Source organism: Quercus suber, unplaced genomic scaffold (assembly GCF_002906115.3).
Source record: "Quercus suber isolate HL8 unplaced genomic scaffold, Cork oak 2.0 scaffold_53, whole genome shotgun sequence".
Classification (NCBI taxonomy): domain Eukaryota; kingdom Viridiplantae; phylum Streptophyta; class Magnoliopsida; order Fagales; family Fagaceae; genus Quercus; species Quercus suber.
This window is the reverse complement of record NW_027069518.1, coordinates 1,087,222-1,103,518: the sequence shown is the minus strand read 5'-3', so window position 1 is coordinate 1,103,518 and position 16,297 is coordinate 1,087,222. Positions and strand designations below refer to the sequence as shown.

The following is a 16,297-nucleotide window of genomic DNA, read 5'->3' as shown; positions in this document are numbered from 1 at the left end:
GAGGGGGGGGTTTAAAGCCCAACCATACGTAGTGAGCCTAAAGCCCAAGGTGAGGATTAGTCTATGTCCGAGGAGGCTAAAATTGTCGAGGGTATTTCGCGTGAAAGAAGATACATGGGGACGAAGAAACTCTGTCCGAAGAGAGCATCAGTGTTCTGAAGAGACGATCATCCTCGGATGAAAGATTTTGGGGTCATGTAAATATCTGGGGGTTCAAATGAATTTACTAGTGATTCAGCAATTTGGATAAACTTTAGACACCCTAAGATAAGAGGAACGGAGAAATATCTAAAAGGAAAAACTGCCACACCGTATTAAATGCATGCAGCAACTTTTCTGCCGCATTTATGTGGAGAAGACCTCTGAACAGTACAACTTCAGCTACCATTATTCACAAAAGCTAAGGGAGATACATGACATGACATGGACTCAAGTAGGGAGCTGGATGGGAACAAGTGGACATGAGGATGGTAGTGGAGGAGGATATATAAAGAAGAAAGGTTCCTAATGAGAGGAGGAGGTCAAAAGATAACAAAAAGAATTGTAACTGATATTCAATCTATCATAAGTCTCTTCGGACTTGAACTTACTTGGTCTTTACGTGTACTTTTATGCTGGTTTATACTTATATGCTATGATTAATCGTTGTTAGCTCCATAGTTAACCTAGCTCTATCACCCACGCTCTACAAATTCATTGTTTTTGGGCTTGGGCCACAAATCCTAACCCTACAATTGGCGCCGTCTGTGGGAAGAGTTTGAGAATAAGTGAAAGTAATAGCAGTCGATAATGGCTGAACCAGGGCAACAACCAGCAGAATCTGGGGCGTCCCAGCGCATAGACCCTTTTCTCAATTTGGAGCAGAGACAAGATCGTGAAGGCAATGTGCATACTACGCACCCTGAGCGAAGTCAACCGCATGAAAGAAGTCACGTGTCTCATGCAGAGAAGAATATCATGCAAATGGAAATTGAGAGGTTAAGGAGAGAGTTGCGCTATGCAAAAAGAAAACGTGTTTCTTCGCATTTTGATGAGGATTGGGATGACGAGCAAGATGTCACTTACAAGCGGAGGTTTCGAACACCAATCAGTGAATCCTTCTCATACGAAGAGGAGCACCGTCGCAAAAAGCAACTTCGGAGCCCATCACGTGGAGGGGTAGGAAATGATGCTATGAGCAAGGCTCTGAATCAAATCTCTAGGTCACCCTTCACGCACAGGATCGAAGGAGCGAGACTTCCTCGGCATTTTAACCAGCCAACCTTTACCATTTATAATGATAAAACAGACCCTGTGGAGCATGTGAGCCATTTTAATCAAAGGATGGCTGTCTATTCCAGAGATGAAGCTCTGATGTGTAAGGTCTTCCCTTCTAGTCTTGGACTGGTTGCAATGAGGTGGTTCGATAGCCTAAAAGAAGATTCCATCAATTCCTACCAAGAGCTCACTCAAGCTTTTGGTTCACGTTTTGTCACATGCCGAAGAGTCCCCCCCCCCCCCCCCCTCCCCAGCTTCCATGGTAGTTAATAACTTAATTCCCATTTTGAATTTACGTGTTATGACTTAAAAATCAATTATAAATTTATCCACAATTTTAATTTTTCAAGTTAATGTGTGTTAGTTTTATTTTACAATGTTGTTTTAAGTTTATGCTCATGGCTGCAACTGTTTTTACTTGATGGAGAAAATCATGGGATGCTTATGATAAAAATAAATGGAAATTATAAACACTAGTAGTTTTAAATCTTTAAAGCCATTCAAAACCTAACATTTCATTTAAATTGTGTTTTTAATAGTTCTATTTTTGGCTATTTTCAACATTGTTTGGAAATAAGATTGTGTTAGCAAGCATTTTAACTTAGAATATAAAAGTGTAAATTTTTATTAGTTTGTAATTGGTAAGCTATATTGTTTTCACATAATTTGGTAACTTGTGATGGAGAAAAAAAAAATGGTAGCATTGCAATGACTAAGAAGTTCATTGGTAGCATAGGGGGCAATGGCATCCATGTTATAGAAAATGACGATCATCTTCATAACAAGAAATCTTCTCTTCGATCCATTTTAATTTCTAGCCTTTAGGTTCCAAAATTTATATTGATAGAAAGTTTCAATCTATTAACTCAAATTTTGTATTGATGGAAAGTTTCAGTCTATTAACTCACCAGCTATTGTAAATTATAATTCACAAGCTATTGTAAATTATAAAGTGTACTTATATGACTGGTCATCAAACCATTATAAGGTTTATATTTGCATCCAATTAGAACTAATGCATTTTTACATAACCAAAGGAACCTAACAATGAAGGAGTTGCATTCACATTGAGACCACTAATATAAAGTCTTTGGTCCAAAAATGAACAAGACATTGGGGCCTTTCCTAATCAGGGATTCTGTGTCTAAGACATTGCCTTTTGTTAAGAATGGATTCACCATTCACTAGCATGAAAACAAACAATCATAAGTGATGAAATTATAGTAGAGACAAAGTAGTAGTTTTAGATTTCTAACATATGATTGTAGCAATCATTGGATATGCTCACATTGAGGGCTAATCATAGAGTTTACTCCATGTATAGATTTGAGATCAATGGTATGCATTTTTTTTTCCTTACTCTAAGATATAACAAATTGAGTGTCATGTTATAAATGGATTTTTACCTTGTAATAACAGATCTCTTTTGTATTCATTCATAACATTTATTTCTAAACTTTTCGATAGTAGAGAAAGGTCATTTAATTATAGTACATATGTATTATCACATTAATAGCAACTAGCTATATTAATTTGTTTCCCAGAGTACCATTTTCATTGCACAAAATAAAATGATCTCTACTTGGCTCTCATTTTTTTTTTTTTTTTTTTTGGGGGGCGCGGGGGGTGATTGTTGTTAAGAATAGAGGAGTTAAAGCTGCAACACCAATATTTGCCTCAACTGATTTCCCTGCAACTTATACTAAGAATCCCCACATCCTTAGAAAGCTGATAGTAAGCCATTAACCTCTGGTAATATCAGCCAAGATAGGCAGAGTAACTCCCAACTAAAACCAGGATCTGCCCCACTTCTACTTTTCTTGTCGCATAAATTAACTTTCACTAAATCACCTGCTGCAAAATAAAATCCAAGTCATTGTCCTTCAACAAACAAGAATATGATGCTTTTTGGCTGATTGGTACTCTTCCAGCTTGCCTAAAAGCTTATATTAGAACGTTAAAGTATAGAGCCACAAAATTAAATTACATGCCGTACTAATTTGTATAGGCATTCCACAAGGTGATTTTGCTAAATACCTATTTTATAAGTATCAGAGATTAAAAATTAAGAGTTGGTGTGCATGAAAATAAAGTTGTTAATATCATGATAATCATGGGAAAATTCTTGAAGAGAGATGAAGATAAGAACCAAAAAGGGCAAATATTACTGACAATAAAACATACCTTGCATGCAGCAAAAACTGGCCAAACTTGTTCAAATATTTCATCTTCTGTTCCTAATGCACAGATCTGCACGCATTTGCTTCTCTTATGACATGTAAAATATAATTAAACACCAAATAGGAAATAGAATTCTTTAAACTCAACCAAAAAAAGAAAAGGTGAAAACAGGCAGGCAAGCCAATTAGATATATTCACTTATACATGACAAGGCTGTAAGGCTTGAACACCACCTACTAATAAGATGTAATATAACCCCTGATACATCATTTATTTATTAAAATACCTTATGAAGTTTTCCTTTCTCCGCATAGTAATTGACAACAGGAAGATTTAATGCTTCAAACACTTTAAGACGTTTCTTGATTGTATCCATATTATCATCAACTCGGCCCTACAATAAACAACATCATACCCTTGAATAACGGTTTCTACATGATCTGAGCATGTGAAGAAATATAATACATAAGAACCTGATTACGGTTTAGCACTCTTTTCACCATTTCTTCTACAGGGCAGTCAAAGAAAAGTACAATATTTGGTTCTGCACCAATCTGCATTTGGAACACAATATGGTAGTATTATATACAAGCAATGTTGTGAAGCTTGTTATGAATGGAATTATTACTGCTTCCAACATCCTTACTACAGTTTTTATTTCTGATCATATTCATCCCCCCTTTCATCCATCTATAAATTACTTACATAGTTAAATTTCTTTCAATTTCAACAAGATTTCTATTTCTCAATAGTAAATTTGGAAGGTAAAATGCACATATCTTAATGAGTTCCCTTGACAATTATGTTGCATGGATAAAAATTAAATTTTCTTTAACCAGTTTTAACAAGACAAATATTTGGTATAGAGACTCACGATTTGTTCAAATGCTACACGGTTTTCCTCACATCGTGGGAAACCATCAATAAGAAATTTTTTATTGTCACTTGACTCCATCTCCTTTTGTATCAGTTTGATTGTCACTTCTGAAGGAACGATTCTTCCATCCTTAATTGTATTAAGAATCATGGACCTGAAATTTTAATTTTATCATCAAAAAACTTCATAAATTTGACAATGTTGATAAAGAATATTCTCAACAATGAAGATGAGGCATCATCACCCATATTCACTCTTAGAATCTATTTCCCGCCTTAACAGATCTCCTGCACTCAGATGCTTAAATCCAAAAGTTTCAACAATTTTTTCACATTGTGTACCTTTTCCACTTCCAGGGCCACCTGAGAGAACATGAAAAAAAAAAAATTTAGCTTAATGCATAAAGGAAATAAAAATGTCACCAGTTCAACAATTTTGCAAGTAGTATTTTTTTTTTTTTTTGGAAAAATAATTATGAAAATCATTAAAGAAAATGCATAAAGAGGTGTAATTATAATACACGGGGTGTATACAAGAGTAGAACCCTAAAAATTTAGCCATTTTGTGAGCAACATTTACAAAAAGACTTTTTTTTAAAGCATAATTAAGAAAAAGTGTTGTCAACTCCCAGAAATCCAATCGTGTATATATAGATTTGGGGGTAAGAGGAAAATTTTCTTTACTACCTGTTCATTGAAGATGTGCTACAAAGAAAAGTTTTCTATGTCCTGCTAGATGGCAGTTATTCATACATATAGATTGAGGATGCAAAAATTGATTATCTTTTTTGATAGGTAATAGAGATTTAATTGAGTAAAAATTACATCGTATTCATTATGATGAACATGAACACTCTGTACTTGAAACAATTACAAAAAAAAAAAAAAAAAAAAAAAAAAATATCTTACTACTAATACAAGATTTCTTATTTGGGTTTTCATGACTGTTAATTGAGGGGTATATTCTTTCCTTGAGATTATTTATTCCAAATTGCCAAGGGGTGAGGGTGATGATCATTTGAGTTGGAAATTGACTCAGACAAAGTTTTTGATGTGTGCTCTTATTATAATTTTTTGTCTGGTCCTCTTAATGCTTCTTTCTCTTGGAAGAGTATTTGGTGAATAAAGGCAACTAAAAGAGTGTCTTTCTTTTTATGGACATTGGTTTGGGACGGGATTCTTACCATTGATAATCTTGTTAAGAGGGGATTGTCCCTAATTAATTGGTGTTGCTTGTGTCGATGTAATGGGGACATTATAGATCATCTTTTACTCCATTGTAAGTTTGCCCATGCTTTGTGGAGTGAAGGTTTATTTTTTTTTTTTTTTTTTATTTTTAATGTTTGGGATTCAATGGGTGATGCTAAAAGAGGTTGCTTCTTTACTTTTTACATGGAGGAATTGGTTGGGAAAACAATTTTCAAATATTTGGAATATGGTGCCAGCTTGTCTAATGTGGTTAATTTGGAGGGGGCACAATAGCCGTATTTTTGAAGATATTTAGAGACCTTTAGATCTTTTGAAGTCTTTGCTAGTTGGGACTTTGTTTGAGTGGTCTCGCATTTGGGTCTATACAAGTTGTACTTCCATTTCTGATTTTCTAGAATCTGTTAGTTTTTTTTTTTTTTTTTTTTTTTTTTTTTTTTTTTAAACGGTAAGTAACACACACATCCAATGGTTCCCATGACCTTACCCTCCATTCAACCCTTACGGGAAAAGGAAGTGCGTGAGCAAGAGCTCATTGGCCTTTTCTCTGATTTCTTTTTGGTAGTTATAAATAAATGNAAAAAAAAAAAAAAAAAAAAATACATACATACATACATACTTACATACATATGTATACATAAATGAACTAAAAATGAATGAAAGAAGTGTTGAAACTTAGATTTTGTTTGCAAAGGAGCTGACTTTGATGGATCAAGTAGAATATAACTTTTTATTGATATTAGAAGAGTTCTATAATCAGGTTGATTAGTTGGATAATTTCACTTGTAAAGTGGGGAATTAAGACATGTTTTGGGAAACCAAAAATGGGTTTGTTCTTCTTTGTTCCTTAAGTTTCTGGTTGAGATTGGTTAATGGTTAAGCTAGAAAATTGAAGTGTTATGCTTCACATGGTTCCCCAATCGCTCACTTTGACATGTTACAACATCTTGACTGAGTAATGATCATATCTTATTGCAGGTGAGTTTAATACATGTATATGCATGTACCTTTCTATATGGTTTTGATTGTAAGTTTTACAAGCCAGTGAATGTTGACTTTTGAATCCACGGCCTCACAGTTCACCTTTTCTTATGGTAGGAGAAAGTGCCAATTTAAGCCATTGCTATGTTTGCATACATATGTGATATGTGAATATATATATGCGTGCTTGTATATTTATATGTAAGTATTTATCAAATTGTGGAGAATTTTACAGTACATACCCTTTTTTGGCTTGTCCCATACTTACCTAATCTTAACTCTTAATATTGAATATAGCCTTATATATATATATATATATTCTATAATAATAGATGAAGCTTTAGATTAGGCAGGTATGGTACGTTCAAAAAAAAAGTGTGTGCATCATAGAATGACCCGTCTATTATATATGATTTTTAGATGTAAAGGTAGGCCACGTTTGCCAGACTCTGTAAAGCAGGTTAGAAGAACAGATTAAAATTTGGGACAATAATGAGGATTGAAAAGGCTCCTTCAGGTTTTTGTAAATTGCGTAATTTTTTATATCCAATTATTCACCTGAAGCTGCAATCTTAATGCTTTTATGATTATCCTTTTTGATAAGTTTTATGCCTTTACAATTAACTGTCTCTAAGTGCTACACATAAATCCTCCATTCCTTATGGTTTTGTGCCCAGACTTTGGGCCTGCTTTGACCTTTTCTTTTTCTAATATTGATTGCAGCCAGCATCTACATTGAAGATTTGGGAATCATTCACTACACAGATACCCAACTTGGTACCATATAATTTCTGCTTTTATGGTAGAGCCAAATCATGGAGAACTATGAAAATGTGCTACTTTCTACTTATAGTTTCTATGTATGAACACTGCTCAATGAATTAGAGGTTTATGTGCTGAAGGTTTTGAAAGTTGTGGTGACTACATTTATGGAGATGTGCTTTTAACACCTACTGTAAACGCGATATGTTCAAGATTGCATTTTGAAAGAAACTTGTTCCCTAATTGACATTGTGTTTTCTAAGCTATTTGAGCTAGGCTAGATGAATATTTGGCATCTCATGATTAAATCATTAGTGATAGAGACTTACCTTTTAATTTTATCATGATGTTTTTGGTAAAGTTGGCAGCTTGGGAGCTAAGTCAAAGTCTGTGTCAGATGTTGACAACGCAACCGCTTATTTGCCATGTTTAGAACCTGATCTGGTCCTTGCTATTACACAGAAAATGTTATTTGAACATATTGCATTTCCTAGATATTAGAATATCTTCCATATGGACTTTCAAATCTTTCAATGTGTTCGGATATGGTGGTCAAACAAATTGTGGACATTAAGCCAAGATGTAGAGACCCGGTCTGAACTGGGATTTCTAACTTGATAAACTGTTTGCACCTGAGCTTTTTCCTGGTTGAGCAAAATCAAGCACATAAATGAACAACTCTGTTTGGGTCCACCAATTTTTCTACAGGACATGCAATTGTATTTCTCCCTGTTATTAGTATGGTTTTCTTTGGGAATTTCCAGGATGTTTTCTTTGTTGTGTCTAGACTTTGGGCTTTCACATGCTTGTAGTAAAATCTTGAACATATCGCGTTTACAGTAGGTGTTAAAAGCACATCTCCATAAATGTAGTCACCACAACTTTCAAAACCTTCAGCACATAAACCTCTAATTCATTGAGCAGTGTTCATACATAGAAACTATAAGTAGAAAGTAGCACATTTTCATAGTTCTCCATGATTTGGCTCTACCATAAAAGCAGAAATTATATGGTACCAAGTTGGGTATCTGTGTAGTGAATGATTCCCAAATCTTCAATGTAGATGCTGGCTGCAATCAATATTAGAAAAAGAAAAGGTCAAAGCAGGCCCAAAGTCTGGGCACAAAACCATAAGGAATGGAGGATTTATGTGTAGCACTTAGAGACAGTTAATTGTAAAGGCATAAAACTTATCAAAAAGGATAATCATAAAAGCATTAAGATTGCAGCTTCAGGTGAATAATTGGATATAAAAAATTACGCAATTTACAAAAACCTGAAGGAGCCTTTTCAATCCTCATTATTGTCCCAAATTTTAATCTGTTCTTCTAACCTGCTTTACAGAGTCTGGCAAACGTGGCCTACCTTTACATCTAAAAATCATATATAATAGACGGGTCATTCTATGATGCACACACTTTTTTTTTGAACGTACCATACCTGCCTAATCTAAAGCTTCATCTATTATTATAGAATATATATATATATATATAAGGCTATATTCAATATTAAGAGTTAAGATTAGGTAAGTATGGGACAAGCCAAAAAAGGGTATGTACTGTAAAATTCTCCACAATTTGATAAATACTTACATATAAATATACAAGCACGCATATATATATTCACATATCACATATGTATGCAAACATAGCAATGGCTTAAATTGGCACTTTCTCCTACCATAAGAAAAGGTGAACTGTGAGGCCGTGGATTCAAAAGTCAACATTCACTGGCTTGTAAAACTTACAATCAAAACCATATAGAAAGGTACATGCATATACATGTATTAAACTCACCTGCAATAAGATATGATCATTACTCAGTCAAGATGTTGTAACATGTCAAAGTGAGCGATTGGGGAACCATGTGAAGCATAACACTTCAATTTTCTAGCTTAACCATTAACCAATCTCAACCAGAAACTTAAGGAACAAAGAAGAACAAACCCATTTTTGGTTTCCCAAAACATGTCTTAATTCCCCACTTTACAAGTGAAATTATCCAACTAATCAACCTGATTATAGAACTCTTCTAATATCAATAAAAAGTTATATTCTACTTGATCCATCAAAGTCAGCTCCTTTGCAAACAAAATCTAAGTTTCAACACTTCTTTCATTCATTTTTAGTTCATTTATGTATACATATGTATGTAAGTATGTATGTATGTATGTATTTTTTTTTTTTTTTTTTTTTCATTGAGGTTGGAGCTGTTACCTACCTGGTTGAGAATGGATGATGATTTTGTCGGAGAAACGAATTGGGTAAGTGAACTCACGCGCCTCCACATCTCTCTCTCAGTTGGTTTTGATCTGGGTTTTTGGTTTTGGCTTTTGCTTGTTTTTTTTGTTTGTTTTTTACTTCGGTTTTTAGTTTTGGACTCAGTTAGGCATTATGTCGAACATGTAGCGCGCGATTACTGGTTTTCAGCTAACGTAGCACCGTACGTGCCGACGCCACAGCGACTTTGTTGCAACTGCGATGAAATTGGACCAATTTGTTAAGGTTCCACTTAACTGCCTCTTTTATTTATTTATTTATTTTTTAATTCGTATGGTCCAGGTTTGTGGGCTTTTTTGGGCCAAGTTGACCAAAATAAATGGGCTGAGTTTCATTTCAATTGGGATTGGGTTGAGTTTGGTCCAAACTCAAACCAACCGTGATTTTGTTGCTAGGTCCAAATCCAATTCTCCAACCATGATTTTGCACATTGAATCATTCAATTTCATAATTATATGACATGTTGTGATTATTGTACGACAAAAATTTGTAAATGATAGGCCGGCATGACGGCATGTAAGCAAAAAACTTAGGTATATTATTGGTGAACAAAAGAACATGGGAAGAGAAGAAGAGAAGGAACATAATAATTGTAGTATGTATATATAATTTATATAGGTCAAATAAATCTATAAAGTATGAAAACAATTAGTTTTCAAATTTCTTTTGGATCAATGAAGTCACATTATCTATATCTTTTATTGCATTTTTACAGCAAATGTGTTCCATGTATGAGCAAAAATTTATCATTTTTTTTCTTCTAATTAAAGGTATTAGAATCATATTTACAATAGTCACTTGTAACTAGTTTGTAGAGATGCTTATTCTATTGAATGGTTTATATTACAATAAAAATTCACCATTTTATACACTAAAAAAACATATTGCACCCACCAAAGTTGATAAGACGTCACCCTATCATAAGTACTACCTCATTCATACCGAGGGAGTTCTAACTTCTATCCATAACCATAAAATGGAGAGTTGGGGGTCCTAGGGGACCAAATGAAAATGAATGTACTATAAAAAGATACATCAAAGAATTAGAATAATTAAGTATAGTCATCCATGATTATCAAAAAGAAAAAAAAAAAAAAAGTATAGTCATCCACATTCAATGAATCATGATCTAAGAATTACAGGTTGAACAAAGTTTAACTTCAAAACTTGTTGTAGCCCAAGGCTACAATTTTATTCAAAATAAATAAATATTACTGTATATTTTGTAAATCTAATTGTTGAATTGCATGTTCTATATGCTCTTATTACACATATCAAATTTTGTATCAATCGGATATTATTTACTATATAATCTATAAGTTTATATATTATACATAATTTTAAACTACAAAAACTTTCAATTTAAACAATTTATTGATGACATAGGTATTAATCTTTAATTTTTTAGAAATTTTGCAAGAATGAATAATATATATATAAAAAAAAAAAAAAAAGATATAATCTAATGGTGGATTTCTCAAAATTCATTTTCAATAAAAAATTATTGAGTAAAATTGTAACCTTGAGCTACAACCAATTTTGTAATTGAATTTGTCCTTACAGATTTTAATATGTACTCTTGAACCCAAATGAAAATTACCAAACTCAGTAATTTTCATGATAGGCTTTCCATTCCTATTAGACTCAAATGAAAACTACCAAATTCAGCAATTTTCATGATAGGCTTTTAATTCCTATTAGACTTAGACACAGTTGGCCAATCATATCCCATTTAAGAAGCCATTTCCTTTCTTTTTCCTTTTTATATACTATGTGAGCTCGATCTATCATCATCATTACCAAACTTCATTTATGTCATACCAAACATTTTTGAAGTCATTTTGACATCTAATCACTCGCTAAATCAACTGATCAAAAAAAAATAGCTGTCTTATCTCTCACGAGTGCAAGAAAAGAACCATGCTCTACTCAAAAGCTATATAGCTCATTCTCAAAAGAAATCACACATTAAGGAACTAATCCTAGACCTAGAGAGTTTGATTATGATCCATACCTTTTGTTTTACACATGAAAATTACTAAATTGTCGGCAGATGGGTCATAAAGTCTCAGAGTCTCACCCACTTTTTTTGCACGGGTGAAAAAGTTAATTGTGGCCTTGTTGAATATTGTGGATTGCATGGTAATTAAAAAGGATGTTGCGGGCTTCATACTCCAAAAAAAATCCAAAGGCTGGGGGACAAGTTGATATGCTTTACTTCCCCACCATACCAACCATCTAAACATGCTTGAAAAATGCATACCTGCCTTTGAAACATAAATTATGAATCAATTACAACATCTTTTTAGCTTCTTATGTATTGGGGGAATTAGTTTAATCATAATGACGATATAACTACCACACATTGCATCATTAATTCGTAAAATGATATCATATGGTTGTTTTACTCTTCTTTCCTTTTTTCTTCTTATAGTGTACTTTTCATTTTGAGAGGAAAGGGAGAAAGTGCGTTAAATCCGTGACATCAGAAACGGAGATTGAGAAAATTGTTGGTTGAACTACAAACCTATCGACAAATTGGATCTCATTGTTGAAGGCTAATGGGTCCTCATATGACTTAGGTACTAGTATTAGAGCAAACTCCCCTCATGTTATGTACCCTCTTCCCTATCCATAATATGATTCTAAATTAAGTGATAGTTCTGCTTTCAAGTCCCACATTGCCAAATTTTGAAAATTTGCCTTTTCAATCCTAAGTATCATGGAAAATTATTCAATATTTTCATGGTACAATTTTTTCTCGCATGAATAGTAAGTCTCATTATTCATGTATTAACTATTGAGTATTACATCGTTGTACTTTGAAAGTATTAAATAATTTCTTATGTATATTATATAGTGGGAATGCAATATTAATTACTTAGGCCTTTCTTATGCTAACATTTTTTTTAATGTACATAATCATATTATTTACAGATTTAAAATTTAAATCATTCAAATAAATAAATAAATATGTGTGTGTGTGTGTGTGTGTGTGTGTGTAGGGTTGGGTTTAAGTTATATTTGGTGTAACTCTAATTTTGACAAATTTTTTTTAATTGGATACAAATTTTGACAAATCCACCATTAAATTACATTATCTTCGTATATTCTCCATACTTGCAAAATTTCAAAGGTGATTAAAGATTAATAGCTATGTCATCAATCAATTGTTTATATTCAAGTTTTTGTAGTTTAAAATAACACATAAAAGTTGAGTTTATGAATCGAATGATAAATAAAATCCAATTGACATCAAAATTGGCATGAATGTTAAGAATATATAGAACATGTAATTCAGCAGTGAGATTTTCAAAATATAAATTCTATAACAAGTTATTGGGTGGTGTAACATTAGCTAGAGTTACACTAGGTGTAACTTGAACCCAACCCATATATATATATATATATAATTCTTTCTTGAACTTGGTCATAAAACAAATGCACCTTATTGGGTTGTAACGTGGCAAATAGTTTCTTAGGTTCAAATAATAGTGAGGTTTAATTCTGAATCCTTATCCTTATGCGAACCCTTTGGATCCATACAAATTATTTTTTTATTTGTCGCATTCTTCAATTACTAAATTCAATCATTTCACTATGACTTCGAGTTGCATATGTCATATGACTTAAGAGAAAAATTATTAAGGTAATGGAAAATCTCATATACATTATTTTTAAAAACTAAACTTTGCATAGTTTTCTATTACACAAGTTGTAACCAAATAATGATATGTGATGTGATGTCTAGAGTTTGTAGTGAAGGAATCTCCAAAACTTTAAAAGAAAATTTTGTTTTAAAAAGCAGCATCGTTTAATTACCTCATACCAATTTGAATTGAAAAGAATAATCCTCAGAATATAAGGCTGAATTTTAATAATTTTTATGACAATTAACCATAAGGGAATATTTTCTTTATTTACTTTTCAAGGTTAACACATACATAATATAGGCGTTATGAATCTTATGATGAGATTTTTTTTTTAATATAATTCAATAATTACAATGGAATAAAAGATTTAAACATAAAATATCTCTATTGAAAATACTAAAAAGTATTAATCAACTGTGCTACAAAGTCCTTAGCAAAAACATGTTAAAATAACACAAATCCTAAAGGCGACATAATATTGTCTCAACATTTGCTTACAGTAATAGCTTATAAATTTCCTTACGAAACATATTGGTGGTGTCCACAAGTTGTTGTACAGAATTAAATGTTGCATTAAAAAGTTTCTTTTATCTCATAATCTTACATTTTTGTACTTGATTATCCCTTCAAGACCATTTTGTTCATAATTCATATAATTTTTTTAGATCGATGTGATGGCATAGCTGAAGAAAAACTTTCACTTTATTAACATCACATACATAAAAACAAAAACAGAAAAATGGAATAATCAATAATGTCCTCACATAAGTAGAGGCAATAGTAACATAATAAATCATTGTCAAAAATTAATTAACTAAATTGACCCGACGTATAATGTAGAAACAAGGCCTCAAGTATGACACAATTTACGTCAAAAAAGAAATTTTGGGTTCAATAATCAAATAAGCCAAATATTTACGATAGCCTCTCATTGTCTAATGTTTAGGCTTAGCATTTAGCAAAAGATTAGCAAATTAAAGAGGTTTTTGAAGAAGTTGCTGACGAAATGAATGATGAAATGCTTGAGTAAGAGAGAAACAAGTGGTGCAATTTAGGAGCGTGTGAATGAAATGAGAAATGAAACTAGTTTTTGGCTTAGATGTAACTATGTGGTTGGGTACACCACTTTCCACAATCGCATCATGGACCCTACATCCTGTGAAATCAAAACAAAAGGGAACAAACAACTAACGTTTAATTCTTAGGTCCCACGCACCTTTCATAAAACTTATATGAGTTATGATGGGCCACTCACTCTGCCTAGCTCTAAACTTTTTTTCTTATTCTACAAAAGAGCGTGCGCTCACGCGCACAGTTTTTGAAAAAGGATCAATTACAAAGTACAGATGCTTTGACCTATTTTCAATTTTGTATATTTAGTTTCATTGGTTTTCAATGTAATGCTTCCGTTAAATTCGCACTGTTAAGTCCACCAAAATACGGAAGCTATGTTTGCTTGGAGGGAATTGAGAAGAGAAGAAAAGAAGAGGAAAGAAAGGAATCAAAAGTCCTTGTTTGGTTAGGATCTTTCTTACCAAATTGAGAGGATAGGAAAAAGAGAAGAAAGAGTTTGATGTTAGGACTTACGGAAAAAATTGGCTTTTGCCCTTTTTAAAAAAATAATCTAGCATTTTGCTCTTTTTTTTAAGTTAATTACAGAAATGTCCCTCTTTTGAAACTCGATTTATGATAAATCGAGTTATTTAAAAAAAAAAATTAGGAGCCCTATAGCGGTGTTTTTAAGGATCTATGGTGACGTTTTAAGGACCTATAGTGGTATTTTGTAACTCGACATTTATGAAATCGAGTTATAGGCAATTTTTTTATTTTTTATTTACCTATAACTCGATTTTATATAGGTTGAGTTACAAAATGTCACTATAGGTCCTGAAAACGTCATTATAGGCTCTTTAAAAATGCCGCTATAGGGCCTAACTCAATTTATCACAAATCAAGTTTCAAAATATGAGCATTTTCCTAATTAATTTGAAAAAAAGATGTAAAAAGCTGTTATTTTTGCCCGAAAAGGGCAAAAGCCTATTTTGTCCTAGGACCTACTAATAAGTTATATTTCCTTCCATTTCTCCCTTACAAACCAAACAAATAAAAGGAAAAATGTTATCATTTCTCTTCCATTTTCTCTCCCCTCTCTTCCTCCATTTCCTTCCCCTTCCCTCTTCCTTCCTTTTACCAAACACGGTGTAAAACTACCAACAAGAATGGATGACACTAGACAAAAAAGACAACTTAAAAATAGTTTCTTGGGTGCAATACATTGGATTCTCCCATTGAATTCAAATACATAATTATATTAAATTTAATTATTCTTGTAAAAAATAACATTATTTATATTGTATTAGTTAAGCATCTACATATTTGAATTTAATTGAAAAACCTAATGTATTGTAACTAAATCAAAATCTTACTCAAATTGAAAATAGATTAAAGTTTACGGATTGAAATGAAAACAAAAAATGAAAACTTAAGATTTAGGCTATTCAAAAAAAAATTCTTAGTCGTATATTAACAAACATTCAAGATGAGATGAGAGGCATTTTTCAAGAGACCCTAGCAGTAGAAATGGCCAAGGGTACACACTACTCATTTTCTTGTCATGATCACAACGCAACTAACATGATTTCCTAGAAAGGGGCTTTGCGTGGGCTTACAGAGAGGGTTGAGACTGAGTACCAAATATATTTTCCTATGCGAATAGAAGACTCTTTACCTTAATAAGTTTTGATACTACTGTCTTATTATTATATAGTTTAGCGATAAAATTTCGGATTTCATTGTTAACTTCCAACTTTTTAGTATAATTATACTTTATATAACTTTTTTAACAAAATAAAAACAAGCTCAGCCAAATGCACTCGAAATCAATATCGTATTAGAGTTTTGAGCTCCTTTTTTTTTTTTTTTTTCCTGTTCAGAAAAGGTGGGAAAAAAAAGGCTAATATAAAGATAAATGATGCTTCCCAGTTTAAAGAAAATTAGCACAAAAAATAGCATATAATCAATTAGAAAATAAGAAGAACCAATCAAATATAGGAATCACTTTCTCAAAAAAATAAATAAATAAATAAATAATTATAGGAATCA

At 32.4% G+C, this 16,297-nt stretch overlaps 1 protein-coding gene and 1 long non-coding RNA gene across 2 annotated transcripts; one reads left to right on the top strand and one right to left on the bottom strand.

Annotated features, from left to right (window-relative positions):
- Window positions 1-2,626: 2,626 nt before the first annotated feature.
- Window positions 2,627-9,770, bottom strand: LOC111984130 (UMP-CMP kinase). Its single transcript, XM_065772060.1, is given in 8 exon segments — window positions 2,627-3,111; window positions 3,442-3,507; window positions 3,725-3,832; window positions 3,912-3,992; window positions 4,313-4,469; window positions 4,560-4,737; window positions 8,276-8,329; window positions 9,480-9,770. Coding segments are annotated over 8 exon segments (729 nt in total). The 5' UTR covers window positions 9,553-9,770; the 3' UTR covers window positions 2,627-3,099.
- On the top strand, window positions 6,107-7,279 carry LOC136066962 (uncharacterized). The gene is made up of 2 exons (XR_010628487.1): window positions 6,107-6,498; window positions 7,225-7,279. It is a non-coding gene; the product is annotated as an uncharacterized LOC136066962 (long non-coding RNA).
- Window positions 9,771-16,297: the final 6,527 nt, after the last annotated feature.